General features: G+C 38.8%; 1 protein-coding gene across 1 annotated transcript in view; it reads left to right on the forward strand.

Annotated features, from left to right (window-relative positions):
* The window catches only part of SMIM14 (small integral membrane protein 14), a 69,573-nt gene that overhangs the window by 38,823 nt on the left and 4,393 nt on the right, over window positions 1-26,357 (forward strand). Inside the window, exon 3 of the mRNA XM_029234913.1 lies at window positions 17,117-17,165. Within this exon, the coding sequence (XP_029090746.1) occupies window positions 17,117-17,165 (49 nt within the window). The remainder of the gene's footprint in view (window positions 1-17,116; window positions 17,166-26,357) is intronic.

The following is a 26,357-nucleotide window of genomic DNA, read 5'->3' on the forward strand; positions in this document are numbered from 1 at the left end:
TATAGCAATACAATCCTACCTTAAGAAACAGGAAACATCTCGAATAAACAACCTAACCTTGCACCTAAAGCAATTAGAGAAAGAAGAACAAAACCCCAAAGTTAGCAGAAGGAAAGAAATCATAAAAATCAGGTCAGAAATAAATGAAAAAGAAATGAAAGAAACGATAGCAAAGATCAATAAAAGTAAAAGCTGGTTCTTTGAAAGGATAAACAAAATTGATAAACCATTAGCCAGACTCATCAAGAAAAGGAGAAGACTGAAATCAATAGAATTAGAAATGAAAAAGGAGAAGTAACAACTGACACTGCAGAAATACAAAAGATCATGAGAGATTACTACAAGAAACTCTATGCCAATAAAATGGACAACCTGGAAGAAATGGACAAATTCTTAGAAAGGCACAACCTGCTAAGACTGAATCAGGAAGAAATAGAAAATATGAACAGACCAATCACAAGCACTGAAACTGAAACTGTGATTAAAAATCTTCCAACAAACAAAAGCCCAGGACCAGATGGCTTCACAGGCGAATTCTATCAAACATTTAGAGAAGAGCTATCACCTATCCTTCTCAAACTCTTCCAAAATATAGCAGAGGGAGGAACACTCCCCAACTCATTCTACGAGGCCACCATCACCCTGATACCAAAACCAGACAAGGATGTCACAAAGAAAGAAAACTACAGGCCAATATCACTGATGAACATAGATGCAAAAATCCTCAACAAAATACTAGCAAACAGAATCCAACAGCACATTAAACGGATCATACACCATGATCAAGTGGGGTTTATTCCAGGAATGCAAGGATTCTTCAATATACACAAATCAATCAATGTGATACACCATATTAACAAATTGAAGGAGAAAAACCATATGATCATCTCAATAGATGCAGGGAAAGCTTTTGACAAAATACAACACCCATTTATGATAAAAACCCTGCGGAAAGTAGGCATAGAGGGAACTTTCCTCAACGTAATAAAGGCCATATATGACAAACCCCCAGCCAATATCGTCCTCAATGGTGAAAAACTGAAAGCATTTCCACTAAGATCAGGAACAAGACACGGTTGCCCACTCTCACCACTCTTATTCAATATAGTTTTGGAAGTTTTAGCCACAGCAATCAGAGAAGAAAAGGAAACAAAAGGAATCCAAATCGGAAAAGAAGGAGTAAAGCTGTCACTATTTGCAGATGACATGATACTATACATAGAGAATCCTAAAGATGCTAACAGAAAAGTACTAAAGCTGATCAATGAATTTGGTAAAGTAGCAGGATACAAAATTAATGTACAGAAATCTCTGGCATTCCTATACACTAAGGATGAAAAATCTGAAAGTGAAATCAAGAAAACAGTCCCATTTACCATTGCAACAAAAAGAATAAAATATCTAGGAATAAACCTACCTAAGGAGACAAAAGACCTGTATCAGAAAATTATAAGACACTGATGTAAGAAATTAAAGATGATACAAATAGATGGAGAGATATACCATGTTCTTGGACTGGAACAATCGACATTGTGAAAATGACTCTACTACCCAAAGCAATCTACAGATTCAATGCAATCCCTGTCAAACTACCACTGGCATTTTCCACAGAACTAGAACAAAAAATTTCACAATTTGTATGGAAACACAAAAGACCCCGAATAGCCAAAGCAATCTTGAGAACGAATAGCCAAAGCAATCTTGAGAACGAATCAGGCTCCCTGACTTCAGACTATACTACAAAGCTACAGTAATCAAGACAGTATGGTACTGGCACAGAAACAGAAATATAGATCAATGGAACAGGATAGAAGACCCAGAGATAAACCCACGCACATATGGTCACCTTATCTTTGATAAAGGAGGCAGGAATGTACAGTGGAGAAAGGACAGCCTCTTCAATAAGTGGTGCTGGGAAAACTGGACAGCTACATGTAAAAGTATGAGATTGGATCACTCCCTAACACCATGCACAAAGATAAGCTCAAGGTGGATTAAAGACCTAAATGTAAGGCCAGAAACTATCAAACTCTTAGAGGAGAACATAGGCAGGACACTCTATGACATAAATCACAGCAAGATCCGTTTTGACCCACCTCCTAGAGAAATGGAAATAAAAACAAAAATAAACAAATGGGACCTAATGAAACTGCAAAGCTTTTGCACAGCAAAGGAAACCATAAACAAGACCAAAAGACAACCCTCAGAATGGGAGAAAATATTTGCAAATGAAGCAACTGACAAAGGATTAATCTCCAAAATTTATAAGCAGCTCATGCAGCTTAATAAGAAAAAAACAAACAACCCAATCCAAAAATGGGCAGAAGACCTAAATAGACATTTCTCCAAAGAAGGTATACAGACTGCCAACAAACACATGAAAGAATGCTCAACATCACTAATCATTAGAGAAATGCAAATCAAAACTACAATGAGATATCATCTCACACCAGTCAGAATGGCCATCATCAAAATATCTAGAAACAATAAATGCTGGAGAGGGTGTGGAGAAAAGGGAACCCTCTTACACTGTTGGTGGGAATGTAAATTGATACGGCCACTGTGGAGAACAGTATGGAGGTTCCTTAAAAAACTACAAATAGAACTACCGTATGACCCAGCAATCCCCACTACTGGGCATATACCCTGAGAAAACCGTAATTCAAAAAGAGTCATGTACCAAAATGTTCATTGCAGCTCTATTTACAAGAGCCCGGAGATGGAAACAACCTGAGTGTCCATTATCGGATGAATGGATAAAGAAGATGTGGCACATATATACAATGGAATATTACTCAGCCATAAAAAGAAACGAAACTGAGCTCTTTGTAATGAGGTGGATGGACCTAGAGTCTGTCATACAGAGTGAAGTAAGTCAGAAAGAGAGAGACAAATACCATATGCTAATACATATATATGGAATTTAAGAAAAAAAAATGTCATGAAGAACCTAGGGGTGAAACAGGAATAAACACACAGACTTACTAGAGAATGGACTTGAGGACATGGGGAGGGGGAAGGGTAAACTGTGACAAAGCGAGAGAGAGGCATGGACATATATACACTACCAAAGGTAAGGTAGATAGCTAGTGGGAAGCAGCCGCATAGCACAGGGAGATCATCTCGGTGCTTTGTGACCGCCTGGAGGGGTGGGATAGGGAGGGTGGGAGGGAGGGAGGCGCAAGCCGGAAGAGATATGGGAACATATGTATATATATAACTGATTCATTTTGTTGTGAAGCTGAAACTAACATACCATTGTAAAGCAATTATACTCCAATAAAGATGTTAAAATGAAAAAAAAAACATAATCAGTACTGAAAATGAATTAAAAATGAGACATAAAATGCAAAAAAAAAATCGGATATCTTTATCATGTTACATACAGTTCTGTGTTTCATTACTTGTTAACATGGGAATATGCCTATGGATAAATATGGGTTTTATTGATGTAGTAGTAGAATGCTACTAGATATGTAGAAAGATGCTAACACAAAATCATAGTCTAATTATAAATCGTTCTTTGAAGTTGTAGGTTTTTTGGTGTGTGTCTCCTCTGAGGTTAGTTTTGTTTTTAAGGAGGTATTTCCTTATAACTGATATATCTAGTTGTTTGGGTTTTTAAAAAATCACTTATATTTCCTTACAACCATAAAGATGGCCTGGCGAGAGACTTTTTCAGTTCCCCATTTGCAGAATTATTCTGTTTTTATCCTCTTCTGCTCTCTTGCCACCTACTTCTCCTGTTCTCCTTGTCTGGCTGTCTCTTGGTATACAGTTTCTTCTATTAATGATAGGAGTTCCAGAAAGAGAACAGATGGATTTAGAAATGTGAATTTAGGTTATGCTTTGTGTTTTTCCTCCTTTCTGTTGTAAACTAAGGTTTGGAATGCAGATAATCCCCCTTTTGTTTGTTTGTTGAGCTCTGTATTTCAGCTCTAATCTAAACCTTGTAACTGAAACTTCTGCGTCTCTAATTTACTTACATTTGTTTCCGTATTAAAGTACTGTAAGCATATGATCTGGGAGATCATTGGTCAGATTCCCCTTACAAGCCTGAAGGCCTTGTAAATTGTGACTAATGTCCACTGCACTTAAATAAGTCACGTTAAGTAAGACCTATTATTGGCCTTTTCCTGGAAGATGTATGCCTGAAAAGTTTCTTGAGAAACTTCTCTACCCAGCAAATATATCTACTGCTAGTATCTTTTCCTATTAATTTATATTTTTGTAAAATGTTTATTAATATGAATAATATACTAATGTTTTTTCACAAAATCAATACATTAAAAGTAAGCCCAAACTTCTCACTCACTTCTCTATATCTGGCATGTTCCTACTTCCCTAGATGAATTTGGTATGCACCTTCCCGGATCTTTCTCACAAATAAACATTTAGATACTATGGTATATATATTTTATCCCCAACTTAATATTATTTAGCAAGTCCAAGGAACAAAGGAGAGGGACATTATTTTATAGAGAAAAAGGAGTAAGTTGGGAGGTGTTGTTTTGAACAAAAACCCATTGGAGAAAAGTGAGAGCTCAGGGTGATGATGGCTTCTCATTGGCTGAGTTGCTGGGGTAGTTTCTTGTAGGAGATGCAGTGTACATCTTTTCCTGTTGGGGCCTGTGATTGATGATCTTCTGTTGAGGTCTGTAATTGACAATTCTTCTTGTAATTGACATCAGGTTGTACTGTCTGAGGGGACCCCCTTCTGGGCTCTTTCACAGAAGTGAGGTTATGTTTTATTTAAAAGATAAAATAGCGGGCTTCCCTGGTGGCGCAGTGGTTGAGAGTCTGCTTGCCGATGCAGGGGACGCGGGTTCGTGCCCGGGCCCGGGAAGATCCCACATGCCGCGGAGCGGCTAGGCCCATGAGCCACGGCCGCTGAGCCTACGCGTCTGGAGCCTGTGCTCCGCAATGAGAGAAGGCCACAACAGTGAGAGGCCCGCGTACTGCAAAACAAAACAAAAAAGATAAAATAGCTAGTGCATGTCCTCATGGCACAAAATTCAAGCAGTACTAAGTGTAGAAATAGGAAAAGTGAAAATCTCCCTATGTTCCCCAGCCTCTCATTGCCACTTTACTGATTTTAAGCTATTTACAATTTCTCTTATATTCCCGTTATTATGGCTGTATAACAGTTACCCTAAAACTCAGTGGCATAAGAAAAACCTTTTAATTAAGTTAACAAGCTGTGTGTCTAGAGTTCATACAGAGGACAGTGGAGATGGCTTGTCTGCTGCATAATGTCTGGGTTCTTAACTGGACGACTGAGAGGCTGGGAGCGAGAAAAGCATCTGGAGGCTTGCTCACTCACTGTCTGGCAGTTGATGCTGTCTGGTGGCTGAAACCCTACCTAGTACTGTCAGCCAGAACACCTACATACGCCCTTTTCATGTGGCTGCTTGGCTTCCTCACAGCACAGTGGCTTGGTTCCAAGGGCAAGAAGCATCCATCCCGAGAGGATGGGGGAGGGAAAGAACCATGCAGCCTGGATACTTTTTATAACCTAGCCTAAGAAGTCACATACAACACTTCTATTATACTTCTGGTTGTAGCAGTCCTGAGCCTGCTCAGCTTTAAGAGGAGGGGGAATAAACTTCACCTCTTTTTTAAATTGAGGTATAACTGACAAATAACATTAGTTTCAGGTGTGCGACTTGTATATATTGGGAAATGATTGTCACGGGTAAGTCTAGTTAACACTTGTTTCCATACACGTTTACAGTTTTTTTTCTTGTGATGAGAACTATTAAGATCTACTCTCTTAGCAACTTTCAAATATGCAATATGTTATTACTAACTATAGTCACTATGCTGTGCATTACATCCCCATAACTTAAATTATTTTGTAACTGGAAGTTTGTACGTTTTGACCCCCTTCACCTATTTCACTCACCTCCCAACCCCCCCACCTCTGGCAACCGCCAATCTGTTCTCTATATCTTTGAGCTTGATCTTTTGTTGTTGTTTTAAATTCCTCATATAAGTGAGATCATATGGTATTTGTCTTTCTCTGACCTATTTCGCTTAGCATAATTCCCTCAAGGTCCATCCATGTTGTCGCAAAAGGCAAGATTTTGTTCCTTTTTAAGGCTGAATAATAATTGCATTATATTGATATATATATATATGATGGATATATGTGAGGTGATACCTCATTGTGGTTTTGATTTGCATTTCCCTGATGATTAGTGATATTGAGCATCTCTTCATGTACCTGTTGGCCATCTTTATGTCTTTTTTGGGAAAATGTCTATTGAGATCCTCTGCCTATTTCTTACTCAGATTGTTTATTTGGCTATTGAATTATATGAGTTCTTTATATATTTTGGATATTTAACCCCTTATCTGATATATGATGTGCAAATATCTCCTCCCATTCAATAAGTTGCCTTTTCTTTTTTTTTTTTCGGTACGCGGGCCTCTCACTGTTGTGGCCTCTCCCGCTGCTGGAGCACAGGCTCCGGACGTGCACGCTCAGCGGCCATGGCTCACGGGCCTAGCCACTCCGCGTCATGTGGGATCTTCCCAGACCAGGGCACGAACCTGTGTCCCCTGCATCAGCAGGCGGACTCTCAACCACTTGCACCACCAGGGAAGCCCGCCTTTTCATTTTGATGATGGTTTCCTTTGCTATGCAACAGCTTTTTAGTTTGATGTAGTCTCACTTATTTGTTTTAGCATTTGTTTCCTTTGCTTTGGGAGTCAGATCCAAAAACTTATCACCAAGACTGATGTCAGGGAGCTTACCACCTATGTTTTCTTCTGGGATTTTTATGGTTTCAGGTGTTACATTCAGGTCTTTAATATATTTTGAGTTAATTTTAAACCATTTTTGAATTAGGAGACTCCACGTCTTGATGGGGAGTGGTAAGATTCTGGAAGAGCGTGTGTGGTTAGAAATACTGCTATGACTGTTTTTAGAAAATACAGTCTGCTATATATCTCTTTCTAGAAATTTGTTTTCACATAGAAGGGATCATAGTATATTTACGTTTCTGCAACTTGTTTTTTTTCACTTCATTTATTTTTTCATATTAGCAAATTTCTTAGTTCGGGTTTCTATAACAGAATACTGTAGACTGGGTGGCTTATAAACAACAGAAATTTATTTCTCACAGTTCTGGAGACAGGACGTCCAAGATCAGGGTGCTAGCATGGTTGGGTTCTGGTGAGAGCCCGTCATCCAGGTTGCAGATCTTGTATCCTTATATGGTGAAGAGAGGACAAGAAAGCATTCTGGGGTCTCTTTTATGAGAACACTAATCCCACTCATGTGGGCTCCACCCTCGTAACCTAATCACCTCTGAAAGGCCCCCACCTCCTAATACCATCACATTGGGGATTAGGATTTCAAAATATGAATTTTGAGGAGACTCAAACATTGAGTCCATAACAGCAAATCAGAGTCACCCTCATTTTCAAGTATCATGGTATTGGAATTTTGTCTTTCCTTTTAATGATACTTGTAATATGTGAATATCTAAATTACGGACACTTGAAATAATGTAGAAATACAGAGCAAAATGTCAGAGTCCCCCTTCCTCTTGCCCCCCACTCACGTATCCCATTTCATGACATTTATTGCTCTCTTAGCCAGAGGTTGCATTGAGTTTGTGGACAGTCGTGTATCTATATCTATATCTTTATATATAATCAAAATAGACTGTACCATAAAGGTATAGCATATAAGTTACGTTGTTGTCTTGTCAGTGGCCATAAATTACGTGATGACTTTTGGTTCAATAAATTAATTAAACTCAAATTTAGAAGGTATTTTTGTAGGATTTGGGAAAGTATATGCATATCATTTGGGCAACCTATTAGTGTTAGACATTCAAAAAGTATTTTCAAAATACTCAGACTTGGGCTTCCCTGGTGGCGCAGTGGTTGAGAGTCCGCCTGCCGATGCAGGGAACACAGGTTCGTGCCCCAGTCCGGGAACATCCCACATGCCACGGAGCGGCTGGGCCCGTGAGCCATGGCCACTGAGCCTGCGCATCTGGAGCCTGTGCTCCGCAACGGGAGAGGCCACAACAGTGAGAGGCCCACGTAACGCAAAAAAAAAAAAAAAAAAATACTCAGACTTGCCTTTAACCTGATTATTTGAAGTCTTCAGGCTTAAATGTACATGGATTATTGTGGTCCTTCCAAGTTATTGAATATTTTTGTTAATATTGTAGGAAAATATGTAGAGATACTACTTAGTCATTAAGAACTAAATGTGATCAAACAACCCAATCGAAAAATGGGCAGAAGACCTAAATAGACATTTCTCCAAAGACGACACACAGGTGGCCAAAAGGCACATGAAAAGATGCTCAACACTGCTAATTATTAGAGAAATGCAAATCAAAACTACAATGAGGTACCACCTCACACCGGTCAGAATGGCTATCATTAAAAAGCCTTCAGGGAATTCCCTGGTGGTTCAGTGTTTGAGACTCCAAGGTTTCACCGAGGGGCTGGGTTCGATCCCAGGTTGGGGAACTAAGATCCCACAAACCACGGGGCATGGCCAAATAAATAAATAAATAAGAAGAAAAAATAAAAAGCCTTCAAATAACAAATGCTGGAGGAGGGGGTGGAGAAAAGGGAACCCTCCTACACTGTTGGTGGGAATGTAAATTGGTGCAGCCACTATGGAAAACACACAGTATGGAAGTTCCTCAAAAAACTAAAAATAGAGTTGCCATATGATCCTACAATCCCACTCCTGGGCATATATCCAGACAAAACTATAACTGGAAAAGATACATGCACCCCAGTGTTCATTGCAGCACTGTTTACAATAGCCAAGACATGGAAACAGCCTAAATGTCCATCGACAGATGAATGATGAAGAAGATGTGGTACACATATACAATGGAATACTATCCAACCATAAAAAGAATGAAATACTGCCATTTGCAGCAACATGGATGGATCTAGAGATTATCATACGAAGTGAAGTAAGTCAGAAAGAGAAAGATACCATATGATACCACTTATATGTGGAATCTAAAATATGACACAAATGAACTTACCTACGAAATAGAAACAGGCTCACAGGCATAGAGAACAGACCTGTGGTTGCCAAGGGGGAAGAATGGATAGGGGAAGAAAGGATTGGGAGTTTGGGATTAGCAGATGCAAACTATTGTGTATTGAATGGATAAACAACAAGATCCTACTGTATAGCACAGGGAACTATATTCAATATCCTGTGATAAACCATAATGGAAAAGAATGTGAAAAAGAATGTATATATATATGTATAACTGAATCACTTTGCTGTACAGTAGAAATTAACACAACATTGTAAATCAGCTATACTTCAGTAACATAAATTTTAAAAAAAAGAACTAAATGTGATCAGATATAGTTAGGTTTTAGCTGTCTCCCAGTTGAAACACTGGGCTTCCTCAGTGGTGTGATTATGCAGGAATAATTGAATTGAATGTACTTTGTCATTTCTTTAAAATTCCCCTCCTGTAATTTGGCAATGTATATCAAAACTAAAGTGTACATACCTTCACTATAGCAACTCTACTCCATATTCTAAAGAGATTAATCAAGTGTGTAAGAATGTATTTATATGAACATTCACCACAACATTGTTTTTCATATACAAATTTGGAAATGATGCAATTAAATGGAATGCTGTGCAGTATTAAAAATTAGGGGGAGCTGGGTTTTGGCAGTCTAAGGTTATTTCAAGCTAACCTGTTACTGTGAGCTGTGTGAGGTCTGGTCAGAGGACATTGACCAACTGTCTAACCCCTGATTTGAAAGTACTTTTTTGTTGTTGGTTTTGGAATTTCACTTTTTGAAAAAATAGTAGTGATAAATACGAATAGGCTTATTTGTACAAACAGGCAGCCCTTTCCTGCATATTGCTATAATCCGAAAGCATTCTGTGGGCCATGACCTGAGTTTTTATATACATTTTATATTTAATTTTATGTAAGATTTAATTATGTCATTTAATCCTCACAATGACATTAAGGTTGATAACAGATTGTATTTATCTCTTCTATAGTTTGAAACTCTGCCTAAGAAAGTAACAGACACAGAATTTGAAACCAGATACCTCTGACTTTAAAGCTTCTCTTTAGAACTACTGTTCTGTACCACACTGTTTACCAGTCCACAGGTAGACCCGGTGCATGGGAAAGAAGAGCACCTCCAATATACATGAGGTTCTTGAGCAGACATAGAAAAACAGCAGATAAGTTCTTGTTTAGGTACTGTCTTAGTTTGCTTAGGCTGCTCTGGAAAAATACCACAGACTGGGCAGCTTAGACAACAAATAATTATTTCTCACAGTTCTGGAGGCACTGGGAAGTCCAAGATCAAGATGTTGCCAGATATGCCAGGGTGATTTGGCTCTTTTCTTGGTTTTCAGACAGCCACCTTGCTGTACCCTCACATGGCACAGAGAGAATGATGGCTCTAGTCTCACCCTCTGCCTATATGGGCACTAATTCCATCATGGTGGCTCCACTCTCATGACCTCAACTAAACCTAATCACCTCCCAAAGGCCCCCACCCCCAAATTCCATCACTTTGGGAATTAGGGCTTCAACATATGAATTTGGAGTGGTGGGGGAAACACGAACATCCATAGCACGTACCTTTTGATAACTCCAAAGAGAGACTTTCTGTTTTTTGTAATTTTCTTCAAAGAATTTCTCCAAGGTAAGCTTCCTCATAGAAGTTCAGTTTATCTGCTTTTTGTCATTGGAGTCTTATTTTAATCTATATTTTTTCCATCAACCTCTGACAGCCAAGGTTCTATATGAGGCTTCCTGGATATCCTAAGAGACTATTTTAGGTTCTACATTTTCCCTAACAGGAAATCTCTGCCAAGACTCTTGTATTCTTTAAATCTCTGTTTTCTGCCTTTTTCCCCAAGGAAGAAAAACATTTCTTCTAATCATACTATGTTGTCTCTTCGATTTTGAAGCTAACTCATCTAAGGAACTTTACATGGCCATCCTGGTTAGGTGGGGAAGATCCCAGATCTTCCCTGGGATCCTGGGATCAGTGTTAGCATGAAGGTTTACCTAGGCAGCAACCATTGGCTGTAGATAGTCCACATGTGGTTCCCACCACTCCGCTGTAATACAGAAAATACTTGAAGTTTATGGCTCCATCTTGTAGATACTGCCATGCCTGTTTCCTTCATTTATTATCCTTGGTTTTCTTTTTTTTTTAAATTGAACTATAGTTGACTTACAGTGTAGTGTTAATTTCTGCTGTAAGCAGAGTGATTCAGTTCCCTCTCTCTCTCTCTCTCTCTCTCTCTCTCTCTCTCTCTCTCTCTCTGTGTATATATATACACACATTCTTTTTCATATTCTTTTCCATTATGGTTGACTACAGGATTTTTAATATAGTTTTGAAAATAGTAGGACCTTGTTTATTGGTTTTCTTTTAGTTATGTTTGCTTTCATAAATGGTTTCCTTTTGGAGTAGCCAAAATCAGCATCAATAGTCCCACTGTATTCTTCAAATAAGTCAAGAGAAAACTGAGATGCACTGTAAGTTAGGCCTCTCTGTTTAAAGAGTTCCATCAAAAGACTCTCTCGTTTTACTAAATGTGTTATTTTAATTCTTTAAAGACTATAATTTACCCATCATAAGTGTTTGAATCTGACATACTGAATATATATTCCAACACGCTGGTTTGGGTAAAACACTAAGTCCTGGACTAGAAATGTGGTCATGATACTTTGGCATCTTATTATTCAGAGCCTGCAGCATCATCTGCTTGTGAACATGTAGAGTGTAGCCAGGAACCCATAGGAGATCAGCCAGAAGAGCAGGATCCAGCTCCAGCTCTTGGTGGAATGTCCCAAAGATTCACTGCAGCTTGGGCTAGAGATGGAGTGCTTCAGTCAGCCAGGCTCCCAGTGAATAATTTCTTCTCATTCTTGGTCGTGTGTGTGTGCGCGCATATGCGTGTGTGTGTATGCATGTGTGAAGGCACTTTTTAACAATTTTCTTAAAGCTGAAAGGGCTTCTGCCTGCATGGCATGAGTTATAATTTGACCTGCTCAAAGTCCTAATTTGACCTCCCACTCTGTGGTTGCCCTTACCTAGAAAAAAATCATTTATGAACCAACACAGCTACCACATAAAGCTGACATCATTTCTGTATTTACCAATTGTGAGCGGATTAGTTTTCTAGAAACTTGTATAGCAGGACAAATTGTACATTACCGTTTTTTATCATAGTCCCAAAGGGAAGCCTACTCCTTCTGGTGACACCTAAAGGGCAAGAGATCTCTTTTAGTGCTGAAAGAAAACATTGGCTGTGTTAATCTTAGAGGTTATTAGGTAATTACATCTATGGTCATTTTCACTTTACTCTGAATTTGCTTCAGTTCAGTTTTATATCAGTTGACTATCAACTCACTGGAGTATTCTGTAACCATTCAAAATTGTGAAAAAAAAATTGTGGTTGGTTACACAGTGTTTCATGCTAATGATATGTTAACTAAAATTATGATACAAAATTTTGTATGTTGTAAAGTAGAATGGAATTGAGATTAAAAATTTAGACTCTGGAGTTAGTATTGGATATGTTAGCCAACCTCTCCCAAACACGTTTCTTCATCCATAAAGTAGGAGTTATAGCACCTGCCTCCTGCCATTGAATGTGAGGATTAAATAAATTAAAGTTCTTAGTATAGTCCCTACCACATAAAAGTTCTCAGTAAATATTTGTTATTATAATGATTGTAATTATATGAAAGTATGCATATTTTAATGCTAGAAAACATAATAATGATAATTGTACTAAGTCAGTGAATTAATCCACATTAATTTCTAAGTATTCTGTAATTTTATTTTTATTATAATGTAATATAAATAATAAATTATTTAAATTATAATTTAAAGTAATATAATTTATAAATTTATCATTAAAATATATTTGTATTTAGATGTATTTCTAATGTGATAATAAGAAGGTACCCCTATTCCACATTGATAAAACATATAGGTATCTGTTATATGTCTTAGAATTGGAGGCAGTCAGACTAATGCCATTAACAGAAAACTGTGCTGATTTGTGCATATCTAGAGAGCATTTGGTTCTGAGGTTGACTAAATACAGCAGCTAAGTAATACTGCTTACACGCCCCAGCCACAGTGGCCTTGTGGTTCCTCAACACCAGCTCGCAGGCACCTTTTCATCTAGGGGCCTTTCCTAGTTGTTTATTCTGTCTGGAATTCTTGAATGCTCATCTCCTTGATCTTTTACTGCTATTATTGTGTAGTTAGTCCCTTAAGTGTTACTGCCTCCGTCTGCCTAATTTAAAGTGGCTACTGGAATGCCACTGTATGCCATCCTACTTTCATTCTCTGTGTGGCTCTCTGACATTTTTATAATATACTTGTTAATTGTCTGATTTCCCCCCCAAGACTGTATGATCCATAACACTAGGAACTTTGTCCTTTTCAGAAACTTTGTCCTTTTCACACCATATCCTCAGTACCTGGAACTGTACTTGGCATGTAGTAGGCATTCAGTAAACATTTTGAATGAATAAGTAAATAAACGATTGTTGCATTATAACTAGACATAATTAATGAGCATCTCACATTTCTAAATGAACACTTTTATATAGCTACACAAAAATACTTGTTTTTTCTCATATTTCATGGGTATTTCCTAGATGTCTTTAGCTGGTTGTCATTATCAGTAGTGTTGAGTAATTTAAGGGCCAGATAGTAAATATTTTAGGCTTGGAGTCTCTATGGCAACTACTAAACTCAGCTGTTGTAGTGAAAGCAGACATAGACAATATGTAAATAAATGGGTGTGGCTATGTTTCAGTAAAACTATTTATAAAAATAGGCCTCCAGCCTACAGGTTTTAGTTTGGTGACCCTGGCTATAGACTACAAACCCACTGCAAGGGTGTGGGGTGAAACCCAGACCTGCCAGCGTCAAAGGGAGGTCAAAAACGAACACAGTGAGCATCTTATCTGGTAGACCCACATTGAGAAAGGAGGATGAGACTGATGGAAGCATGAAGAAGAAGCCTAGAGCTGGTGGTGTGGCCCTCCATGGAAGTAGATTTGTGAGGAAGTGGATATGTAAAGCCTTGGGGGCTTTTCACATGGAAATCATGTCATTTGTAGATATCATTGAGCTACAGACAGCCAGCAAGTCAGACCTGAAGACAAGGGCATCAGTTCAAGTAGAGCTATAGCCAAAAGCCAGGGCTGGCACTTGAGTTACATAATGTACAATGAACTGATAATTCATTGGTCATTTCGATCACAGCTGTAGATTTTGGGATATGCTGTGTGATTGCTAAATACTAAACCCAAGAAAGTTATTTTTACTCCTTATTTGATATCTTAAGTAATTAGATAGTACTTGTTCAATCCAAAGACCTAATAAATCTTTTTGTTTTACATTTGCTACAATGCTACTTAGAGGTGGAAGAGTAATGGGAAAAGATATATATGCTTATAAAAATGTAAGGACATCTCTGTAGAGATTCACAAAAAAACCTGAGTGCTGTGGAGGCTGAAAGACAGAAGAGAGCAAGAGATTTACCTTGCATAGAGTATCCTTTTGTACTTTTGAATTTTGTACTGTGTATACGTATTACTTATTAGGAAAAAATTAATAAAACGTAAAGTAGGAGGTTCATTAGGTCTGATTTGTGACCCAAGGGTCTAGTAATCTTTTTTTCAATTTCTTTAGAATGTGTAATTTTTTACAATATTATTAGCTATAGTCACCATGCTGTACATTACATTCTTATAACTTATTCATTTTTTAACTGGAAATTTGTATCTTTTGACCCCTCTTCACCCATTTTGCCCACCCTTCTCCCCCTGCCTCAGGCTACCACCAGTCTCTTCTCTATATCCATGAGATCTTTGTTTTTAGATTCCACGTATATGTGGATCATACAGTATTTATCTTTTTCTGTCTGACTTATTTCACTTAGCATAATGCCCTTGGGGTTCATCCATGTTGTCGCAAATGGCAAGATTTCATTCTTTTTTATGGCTGAATAATACTTCTGTGTGTGTGTGCGCGCGCACGCGTGTGTGTGTGTGTTTATCCATTCATCCATCAGTGGACACTTAGGTTGTTTCCATGCTTGGCTATTGTAAATAATGCTACAGAAAACATGGGGCTGCATTTATCTTTTCGAATTAGTGTTTTTGTTTTCTTCGGGTAAATACCCAGAAGTGGAATTGCTGGATCATATGGTAACGCTACTTTTAATCTTTTGAGGAACCTCCATACTGTTTTCCATAGTGGCTGCGACCAATTTATATTCCCACCAACAGTGCACAAAGGTTCCCTTTTCCCACGTCCTTACCAACACTTGTTATTTATTGTCTTTTTGATAATAGCCGTAGAATGCATAAATTTTTAAAGAGGTTTTGGATTGATTCTTTTCATATTTAGGAAGGTTTAAGGTACCCAGCATATTTTTACATTAATTAAGATGTTTTCCCATTCTAATTCAAGTAGAACTACTTTGGGGACTTCCCTGGTAGTCCAGTGGCCAAGATTCCATGCTTCCAATGCAGGGGGCTAGGGTTCGATCCCTGGTCAGGGAACTAGATCCCACATGCCGCAACTAAGAGTTTGCATGCCACAACTAAAGACCCCGCATGCCACAACTAAGACCTGGTGCAGCCAAATAAATAAATAAATATTTAAAGAACAAAACCCAAAAAACAAATAGAACACTTTTAGTGGTATACACCAAAGCAAGCCTGATCATCTTAGAGAACAACTTACAAGATGATTTGTTCTGTTAATTCCAATAGTTGTTTTAGATGAGGTCATAATTTGTTTGGCACAGTAATAATAATAGCTAACGTTTCTTCTTTCTTGGGTTGTTACGACATTTCATGTGCACTGTGTATTTTAATTCTCACTTGTACTCAGATATAGGTAATATTATCCCCATTTTACCAGATGAGGAAACTAAAGCTTAGAGGTGTTAAAGAATTCGCCCAAGGTCTTGAAACTCTAGAAGGTTGCAGAGCCTGACCTTAAGTCCAGATCTGCCTTTTTGCAGAGCCCATGCTTAACCAGCTAAGCACAACTGCTCTGTAGTTGCTTCCCCAAACAATTGCAGGTTATGCGTTAACTGCTTTAATGGAGAGGGGGTGTCATTATAAAGTAATGAGGCTGAATTGAAAAGTTGCATGTTCATTCAGTTTACTGTGTATCATCTCTTTTCAGAATTATGAGATTATCATTTCTAAACATCCTAAAAGCCCTCAGCGTAGGGTGAACATTCATAAAAGGATGATATATGTTTATTGATAGATGGGTTTTTACTTTTCACTTATCTTTAAAATTCATAATCATATGGTTCCAAAATTAAATTGTATATAAAGATAGACATTGAAAACTTCGGATCCCTTCTCATCAGAGCCTACTCCATTCCTCCATCCCACCCCCAACTCCTGTGGTATCATTTTTATTAGTTTCTTCCTTGTCTAACCACTGTTGATGCAGATGTAAGCAAAAAGGAAAAAAAAAAAAGCCTTCCTTTCAAAGGTGCATTTGCTACAAAGAGAACCTATTTTTTCTATTAGAAGCAGAGGCTTCTAATTTTCAGGGAGAAAAAAACCGTATTAACGAAGTTTACTCTTTTTCTAGTAGCTCTCCTCTACAGTTAAGTGCTTTTCCTTTGGGAAGTCTAATAACATACGGCAGCAGGAGTTTCTGTCACAGGTGACTTTTTTTTTTTTCTGAATTCTAAATTTTATTTTATATACAGCAGGTTCTTATTATTTATTTTATACATATTAGTGTATATATGTCAATCCCAATCTCCCAGTTCATCCCACCACAACCACCCATCCACAGGCGACTTTTAAAAATTCCTAATTTAAATAGGTGAATTGCACTAGATCACAGTATATTTGAATATTATGTTGAGGAGAAAATAATCCCCCCAAACTGAACAGCCCCTCAATATATTCTATGTTTTTATCTGATTTTGAAGGTATGATATATACTGTAGTAGCATTCATTAAAAAGCAAAACATGATCTTTCTAATAAATAGTATCCATTTTTGGTTAAGTCCAGTGGCTAACTTTCCTTTCTTCTTATTCATTGTAGTTGAGGCAGTCCCAGTCCTACTGCACAGACACAGAATGTCTTCAGGAATGTAAGTAATGATGGGACAGGAGGAGGCTTGGCATTGGGGGCAGAATTAGAGACCAGAATAAGACTGAATTTTTTGCCAGAAATTATTCTTACAGTTTGCCCTTTAAGGAAATGGTTCTTAGTAATGTATTTCCTACTTAAATATTTAATTTTTTAACTTAAAAAATTGTGGTTTTTGGTCCTGCCACAAAAACAAAACCTGTTCATTGAATAAAATTATAAAATCACAGACAAGAAAAAAAAGAAAAGGAAAAACTTCCAGAATAATAAAAGATGACCACTGTTAACAACTTGGTGTTAACCCTTCCAAGACCCTTTTTTGGGCAAATACACGTGGAACAGGGCACTTCTGGCTCGTTGAACTGAACACCGAGGCTGCTAGCACAAACCCCTCACTCTTCCTCTACCATCTATTTGCATCCATTGGCAACTTTGAGAATTTGTGAGTGAAGGAAGGGGAGGCCATTTTTTCCCAAGGTTTGGAAGCTTTGGAGACATTGGAGTTATTCCTTTGGCTCTGATATTAGGATTCTCAAGACGGTAAGGGCAGTAGGGAGGTTTCTCCATGGCTTTATGGGCAATGGTGATGGTAAAGTGAGAATCAGTGAAGGAAGATGGATTCCGCATGGTGAATGTAGCTGACAGACTTATAATATGAGACATCTTTTTTTCAGGACAGACATAACTTGAGGGATACTTTGAGGGGAAATAATAGCCAATCCAGTCTTATACCATAATAATTTGACTGTAAGAATGGAAGTATGACGTTTACAGGATGGTGAAGCCTGGCACAATTCAATTTCATATATACTTACAAATACGGGATCACTTTGTATATGTTGTTTTTCACTACTGTATTGTGAGTATATCAGCATGTATTTACCTTAAAAATATTTACTGACTAAATAATAATTCATTATGGGGATGCACCAGTGTTCAAATAATTCCCTTTTGTTGGAATCTTAGGTTGCTAATATATTTTTGCTGTTATAAATAATGCTTGAACAAACATCCTTTTGCACATTTTAAGGCTTTTGACATATTGCCAAATTGCATTTATTAATAGGCTAGTTGCTTATAGCTCACATCTCTGAAGCTGAGCACCACTTTATTATGTATGTGAAACTAAAACAAAACACAGTAAGGTATCATTATAAAGGAACTTGTTAGTACATTATTAATTACTGGTATTACTGCGTGAACTGGGTATCCCATCAAATTCTGTAAATGTAACAACTTAGAGAAACAGGAGCTAGTACAGTGCCTGTCCCAAAGTAGAAATTTTGTCAGAATGTAGTCCTTTGGTGCAGCAGGGTAATAATTTTATGCCTCTAGGCAAGAAAGTAATGGGTAGACTTGCGTTAGGTTTTGGGGATGATGGGTGGTGGTTCCCCAACTCCAGATTTCTTTATGTTGTCTCTTCAGTAGCGTTCATTGATCTGCAGTGTGCCCTCTGATAAGCGTTGTAAATTTTTGCCTCAGCAGTAAAGCTAAAATATGTTCTTCTAGTTGAAAATAATCTTATTGAACTCCTTATGGGAAAACAAGTGTTTATTATATTTGTGGTATTTGTGACTCTTGAGCCAGTCCCACCTGTAAACCAAGTATACTCTTATTTCTGTAGGTGAAATTTCACTTCTTTAATCCAAATATAAAGGCACAACTCTAGAGCTTGAGTGTTAATTCAGTTATCTTGGCCAGTCGTTTCACCCCTCCCAGTTCTTTTAGCATTTGGTGGAAATCCTTTCTAACAGCCATGTCTTTAAATGGTTTAAGCAGTTGTTTCCTCTGAGCGATATAATTACTTTTCTGTGTATTCTAAATTTTCACGAATGAGATTATGCTGTTTTCATAAAATATATATTAATCGGGGGTCCCCGCAACCCCTTCTTCTGTTTCAATAATTTGTGAGAATGGCTTACAGAAGGCAGGAAAACAGTTTAATTACTATTACCAGTTTATTACAAAGGATGCAACTCGGGAACAGCCAAATGGAAGAGATGCCTAGGGCAAGGTATGAGGAGAAAAGGGGTACAGAGCTTCCCTGTCTTCTCTGGGTGCACCACCCTCCCAGCTCCTCCATGTGTTCACCAACCGGGAAGCTCTGTGAACCCTGTTGTTTAGGGTTTTTATGGAGGTTCCATTCCATAGGCATGAATGAGTAAATCATTGGCCATTGGTGAATAACTAGGAAGCTGGAAGTTCCAACCTTCTAATCACTTGGTCAGACTCCCAGTGAGTCCCCATCCTGAAGCTTTCTGGGGGCCCAGTAAGAGTCACCTCATTAACATCAACTCAGATATGGTTGAAAGGGGTTTATTATGAATAAGAAAAGACGTTCCTGTCACCCTTATCACTCAGGAAATTCCAAGGATTTTAGCAGCTTTCCGACAGGAACCAGAATGAAGACCAAATATATGTATTTCTTATTATATCATAATATCACAGTATCCATTGTGCCTGCCATGATGTGCTGCATGTATTTGAGATGATTTAATAGAATATGAAGCTCATTACTTCATGTGGTAGCAGAATCTAGTTGCAATCTGTGAGCATATCTAGTTGCTGCATGATTCTTTATATTGAGCTACATTCCACTTCATCGTGATATTTACCCACAGTTTTGTTCTCTATAGAGAACAAAATTAATTTAATTTTGGAGTAAATCAAAAGATGGGTAGATGTTCTGAGGATATTGTAATTACTGTATACAACTCCAAAATCACAGGGTTAAAGCCTGCTGGTGCACTGTCCAATTTCATTGCTGTTCTGTTTCTGCCTTTCCCACTGGAAACCTGTATACATTTATAGAAATAATCCCTCAGGATCTGCCAGCTCTTAGAGCCTCCCTCTCTTTCATCTTCCTGGTGTCCAGCTAAGTTAATAGCTTCATTGTGAATATTCCATTTGACATCTTATTTGTAATTCTTTTTCTTGTAACCAAAGACTTAACCCTTGAGCAAAATGGAACCCTGTATTTTGGTGTACGAAGTCCTTTTACATTTTTATGATTTGACATTTTTCTAGACCATAGAGTAAAAAGTATCTACCCTTTTAAGGCAATTAATTCCTAGGCAGTGAGGGGAACAGACTTTATATCCTGCATGTGATTGCGCTTCTTTTTTTTTTTTTTTTTCCAGTATGCGGGCCTCCCACTGTTGTGGCCTCTCCCGTTGCGGAGCACCGGCTCTGGACGCGCAGGCTCAGCGGCCATGGCTCACGGGCCCAGCTGCTCCGCGGCATGTGGGATCTTCCCGGACTGGGGCACGAACCCGTGTCCCCTGCATTGGCAGGCAGACTCTCAACCATTGCGCCACCAGGGAAGCCCAGATTGTGCTTCTTAATATCTAGATTACTTGGCACTACGTTAATATTTAGAATATTTTGTGCCAAACAGTTGTCACAATAAAAACCATAGTGGTCAGCTCATTCAAAGGCCCTTTCAGCTCTGTGTGTTGACTTTAAAATAGCTGCTCCTGGTATTTGTTTGTATTAGCCGCATGCTGTGTCGGGGAGTTCGAGTAGCATGCCTGTTCTGAGACTTCACGAAGAAGTAGATCTTGTCACAAGGGACTGCGAATAATCACAGAAAGCCTATAGTGACCCCATTCATCCCTATTCCTGGATATTTCAAAAAGTCTAAGTCAGTTCAGATACCCAGTGTCTCCAATCCCAAGACATTTTAGGTTTACTGTTTTTGCTTCATTCAATTTAATGTTTTTATATATGGTTCAAAAATCAAGAAGTTAATTAGTGTATAGTGAAAAGGTGTCTTCCTACTCGTATTCTCCCATCTAAGCATGTCCTATCTCTAGGTATTATTGGCCTTCTATGTAGCTTTCCAGACTTTCTTTATGCATGCACAGGCAAAATATATATTATTTGCCCCCCTTTCTTAGTACACACTGTTTTTCACCTGCTTTTTTTCTCTGTCAAAAAATAGCATATCTCATGGAGACTTCCCTCAACATTGTTTTATAACTTCATAGTATTCCATTTTACAGATATACCATAATTTCTTTTTATTTTTAGAATTACATTGTATTTGATAGACTTGCTGAGGACTTAAGCCTGGAAGACAGCCTCTCAGATGACACTGAGGGACTGCTCTGAAGAGGTAAGGGAGGAGCCAGGATATATAGGAGTTTTTGCAAGAAACCAGGTAGTAGGAACATCAAAAGATTATTGTTAATTAAAGAAAAACAGGGACTTCCCTGGTGGTCCAGTGGTGAAGACTCCAGGCTTCCACTGCAGGGGGTGTGGGTTCCATCCATGGTTGGGAAACCAAGATCCTGCATGCCATGTGGCGCAGCAAAAAAAAAAAAGAAAAACAAAAAGAAAAACAGACATCTCAAGTTAATGAAGTCAGCGCTTTTCTTTGTACGGGAAGATGCAGGAGTCTGAGTTCATTTAAATCATTCCTTGAATACGCACCTTATCAATGAAAAAAAATGATGCCTGCCAATTCAGTAAACAAAGGATGTTGCAGCCATCAAGCCATCAAGCCCTCACATTACAGCTGCCTGAGGGTGAGCCCTGAGGGAACTCAGCATAGAAATAGGATGCCTGCCATCAGACACTGCAGCCACCACCAGACCCCCATAGTGCACCCTGAGGAGACGCAGGATGAGAAAACATGGGAGAGAGATATACCATAATTTCTTAATCAGACACTCTTGGCAGACGTTTAGGTCTGTTTCCAGTTTTTTGTTAATAACCTTGCACTGTTTGTCCGTGTGAAAGTACATTCTAGAGCCAATCTTAAGTTTGTGCTACTGCTGTAAACAGAAAAACATTGACTGTGATCAAGAGGTTCGACTATAATTGGTTCAGCTATTGTCCTTTATTCTGAGATGGGCCTTAAGTTATTAGAGAATAAGAGAAATGCACTTATCAAACCTGGGAGGTCAGGTCAAACCTGGGAAGTCAGATCAAACCTGCATCCATTTGGCCTTTTAAGTGGAGAATTCTTCTGCATACTACCGCCCTGCAGAAATTTTAGAGGCACCCTTACTTTTTCTTCCTCCTACCATAACCAGTCCAGGCAGTCGGCAAGTGTTGTGCTTCTTTCATCCTGTTACCATTTGTGTCTGACCCTTTTTCATTCTCACTTCACCATCTTATCCAGCCTAGCTATTCACACAAGGAATTTTCTGCACTCAGTCTTTTCTGTGCTCTAGTTGATCCTAATACTGATTTTAACTAGAGCACAGATTGATAATGGTTGATGTTTTTTGAATACCTACTGTGTACCAGGCACTGTGCTGCTTTCCACGTACTGACCATTTCTCTCTTCTATCTTTCTAACTACCCTATGAGGTGATTGTAATATTTCCATTTCACAGATAAGGAAATCGAGGCACAAAGATTATATATCTAAGAGGTGGTGGAGTCAAACAGCTGTGAGATGGTCTCAGTTCTTAAAAAGTTAATGACCTAATTAGGAGAAGTAGGAAACCATTCCTTCAAACTAGAAGTGCTACACTAGTCTAGAGAAGAAAGGAAAGAGTGGGCAGAGAAAACGGAGACTTTTTTACAGACGAGAGAGGGGTGTAATTAAATGAGATTAGTTGTAATATCATGCCAGATGGGGAAGAATAATCAGTCCCCAGAAGGACTGAGTTTGCAAAGTTGGCAAGTGCTGTTAGCCACACTAGCATTGAACTATTGCATCAGATTCGTTTGGAAAGCTTTAAAAATATTGTTGATTCCTGACCCCACCCCTGAGCTGCTCCTGAATTAGATGATGTGAGGCAGGGCCTTGGAAACTGTGACACTGGTATCATCACAGGCTATTCTGATGGGCAGACAGGCCAGGGAACCACTGGCTAAAGAAGGAAGAAAGAATGGGGTTGACTAGACCAGGGGATGCTTTTTCTGAGAAATGGTAAGAGGTAATATTGATGAGTAGGGCCACATCTGATGAGGAAAGGCCAGGCTGAAGAGTTCAGAGTTGAAGCAGTAGCAGTGGAAAGTGAGTCACTGGATTAGCCAGCAGAGATGTGTTAAGAGCAGTGTTTTTTAAGCAGACTTTTTTGGCAGTAGTATGCAGGAAGGAAAGGCTGCAATAGGAACCAAGCTAGGAGACAGTTATGGGGAACTAGGAGTTGTATTATCACTATGAGAGTCTTAAAATGGAGCGGGCATTTTGTCAGGGTTGCTTTGTCTAGAAATAGGCATTAGTAAATTTGTGATAACTCTCTGAAGCTTCACAATCTTTTACCTGTGAAGAGTATCAAAAAGTAAGGGACCCATTTTCCAAATTGAATAACATAAGAATTGGCGTTGGGCTTACACTTCTGGTCTGTACAATTAATCTAGCATTTTACTTCTGAGAGGGCACTATAAGAAGTGATCATGTATAGAAGGCACAGTTATCTTTCTCTGACTACTTTTAAATAATCTAGTTTTACCTAACAGCTAGTTATGAGTTTATGTATCAAAATTCTTTTAAAATCTGTATTTTCCAATTTTTATTTTTTTAATTTAATTTTATTTTTTGGCTGCGTTGGGTCTTCGTTGCTGCTCGTGGGCTTTCTCTAGTTGCGGTGCGTGGGCTTCTAACTGCAGTGGCTTCTCTTGTTGTGGAGCACGGGCTCTAGGTGCATGGGCTCGGTAGTTGTGGCATGCGAGCCCTAGAGCATGTGGGCTTCAGTAGTTGTGGCACTCGGGCTCAGTAGTTGTGGCTCACGGGCTCAGTAGTTGTGGCTCACGGGCTCTAGAGCGTAGGCTCAGTATTTGTGGCTCACGGGCTCTAGAGCATAAGCTCGGCAGTTGTGGTGCACGGGCTTAGTTGCTCCACAGCATGTGGGATCTTCCCGGACCAGGGCTCGAACTCTTGTCCCCTGCATCGGCAGGCGGATTCTTAACCACTGTGCCACCAGGGAAGTCCCTGTATTTCCCAGTTTTACTACCCACAGGAGTAGTAATTTTCAGGGATCTGTCTTCTAATGTGATACTGTCAGAGATTATGACAGCAAAGAGGTTAAGGGCACAGTCTATGGAATGAGACCACTGTATTTAAATCCCAGCTTTGCCACATGCCAACTCTATGACATTGGGATTTAACCCCCACTTTTCCTCAGTTTCCTCATTTATAAAATGAAGATATGATAGTACCGACCATAAAATAAGATTGTTGAGGAACTCCCTGGCAGTCCAGTGGTTAGGACTCGGCGCTTTCACTGTGGTGTCTGGGGTTCAATCCCTGGTTGGGGAGCTAAGAGCCCACAAGCCTCCAGGCGTGGCAAAAAAAAAAAAAAATGTTAAAAGGGATTAAGAGAGAATGCCTGGTTCAAAGTAACAACTCAACTTTTAGCTATTATTTAGTTATAAAAATAATAGTATTTGATTTTTAAAAAAATACCATTCTTGGAGCAGCTTAAAGGACAGAATTAGAGGAGGCAAGAGGTAGGTATGGGGAGATCAGTTAAGAGACCGGACAAGAAGTGATGGTAGCTTGAGCAAGTGTGGGCACGGAGCTAAAAGTGGACAGACTTGAGTGATATTTAGGAAGTAAATATTTACTTCCTAAATATCACTCGACAGAAACCTCATGATGGGTTAAATAGAGGGTCATTGAGGGAATAAAAGTTGTTTTCATACGTTTCTGGCCTAGGCAGTTGGATGGATAGAAATCCAATTTGGTAGGGCATGGAGGGTGGGGCCGGGGAGATGCTCGTGATTTTAGTTTGGGATATTGAGTATGTTAAGTACGAGGTGCGGTTCAGGTACATTTTTAAGAAGCATTGGCTCTACAGTACACCACAGTTTAGGAACTGTTGATATGAATATTTAAAAAAAATAGAGAACTACTGATGTAGATAGATAATTGGATACTGGGTTTGAAGTTAGGGAAATTGGGGCTGAATATAAATTTAGGTGTGGTCTGCATACAGAAGGTAAGTGAAGCCACGGGTGAGGATGATAGTATGCAGAGAAAGAAGAGAAGGGAACCTAAAACTGACCATGAGGAATTCCAAAATTTAAAAGCCAGGAAGAGGAAAATGAGCATGTAAAGGAGTGGCTAAGTGTTAGAAAGAAAATCTGGCAGTGGTAATGGCACAGAATACAAAGGAAGAAAGTCTTTTAAGGAGAGCATGGTCGTGGAAAATGAGGACTGAAATTACCCATTAGGCTTAGCAGCCTGCAGGTGTCATAGGTGACCTTTCAAAGAGTTGTTTGAATGTTGATGGAGGTAGATGCCAACCTAAGGAGTGAATGGGAGGTAGTGAAGTGTAGTTGTAAATATAGACCACTCTCAAGAGGTTAGCTTTGATAGCTGGACAGAGAAAGAGGTTGAGGGAGGGATATATATATTTTTTAAATATGGGAGAAACTTTATCATGTTTAAGTGATTATGGGATGGCTGCAATGGAGAAGAGGGTGTTGAATTCACAAGAGAGAGGATAATGGATAAATTTCTGCAAGAGTGATGGGATCCAAAACTTAAGTGGAGAAATTGGTTTTTAGTTATGAAGGGAGGCACATATAATAGGAGGGAACAAGGAAAGGAATGAATATGGATATAGAGGGGGGGAAATGCTGATTCATTGTGTGATAAGCATTGCAAATTGATGACCCCTGAGTACTGTGGTACTTGTTCCTGGAGAAGTGATTGGGTTGGAACAGAGACTAGGTTCCTCTCCAGTCTGCTCTTGGGATAGCTCAGCTCTTTGCTTGACTTTGTCCCCTTTGGCCTCAGCAGTGCCACCTCGGCCCTGGGCCTGTGGACCTCAATGTAATGCATAATGCATCTGCTTAGTTTCAGAATCTTGTCTGGATTTCTTTTACTTTTTCCTGAGGCAGTGAGACCAAAACCAAATATTTATACATAGTCTTGACAGGCTATTTAAATCTAATCTTCTAGAATTTTCATTTTTGATACTTTGAGTTCTCTAATATACATTTCATTTATTAGAAATTTGTTAAGTTCATACCATGAACTAGGCACTGTGCTAGGTACTTAAATAAATATTTAAGATATGGCTGCTTTAAGGAGCTGGAAAGACTGATACCTACCCAGAAACCTGACTTTTTTCTCTTGATAAAGGCATAGACTATAATATCTAGATCTGAATCCAAATTCTTTTTGCAAAAAAGAATGCCAAATTAATATCTATTTGTTTGAGAATGTCATAAAGGGATATTAATTCATATATTATACAATGTGGATGTCCCCTTTTCCTTAAGC

This window comes from Monodon monoceros, unplaced genomic scaffold, assembly GCF_005190385.1.
Source record: "Monodon monoceros isolate NGI ecotype Baffin Bay Population unplaced genomic scaffold, NGI_Narwhal_1 Super_Scaffold_20, whole genome shotgun sequence".
NCBI lineage: Eukaryota > Metazoa > Chordata > Mammalia > Artiodactyla > Monodontidae > Monodon > Monodon monoceros.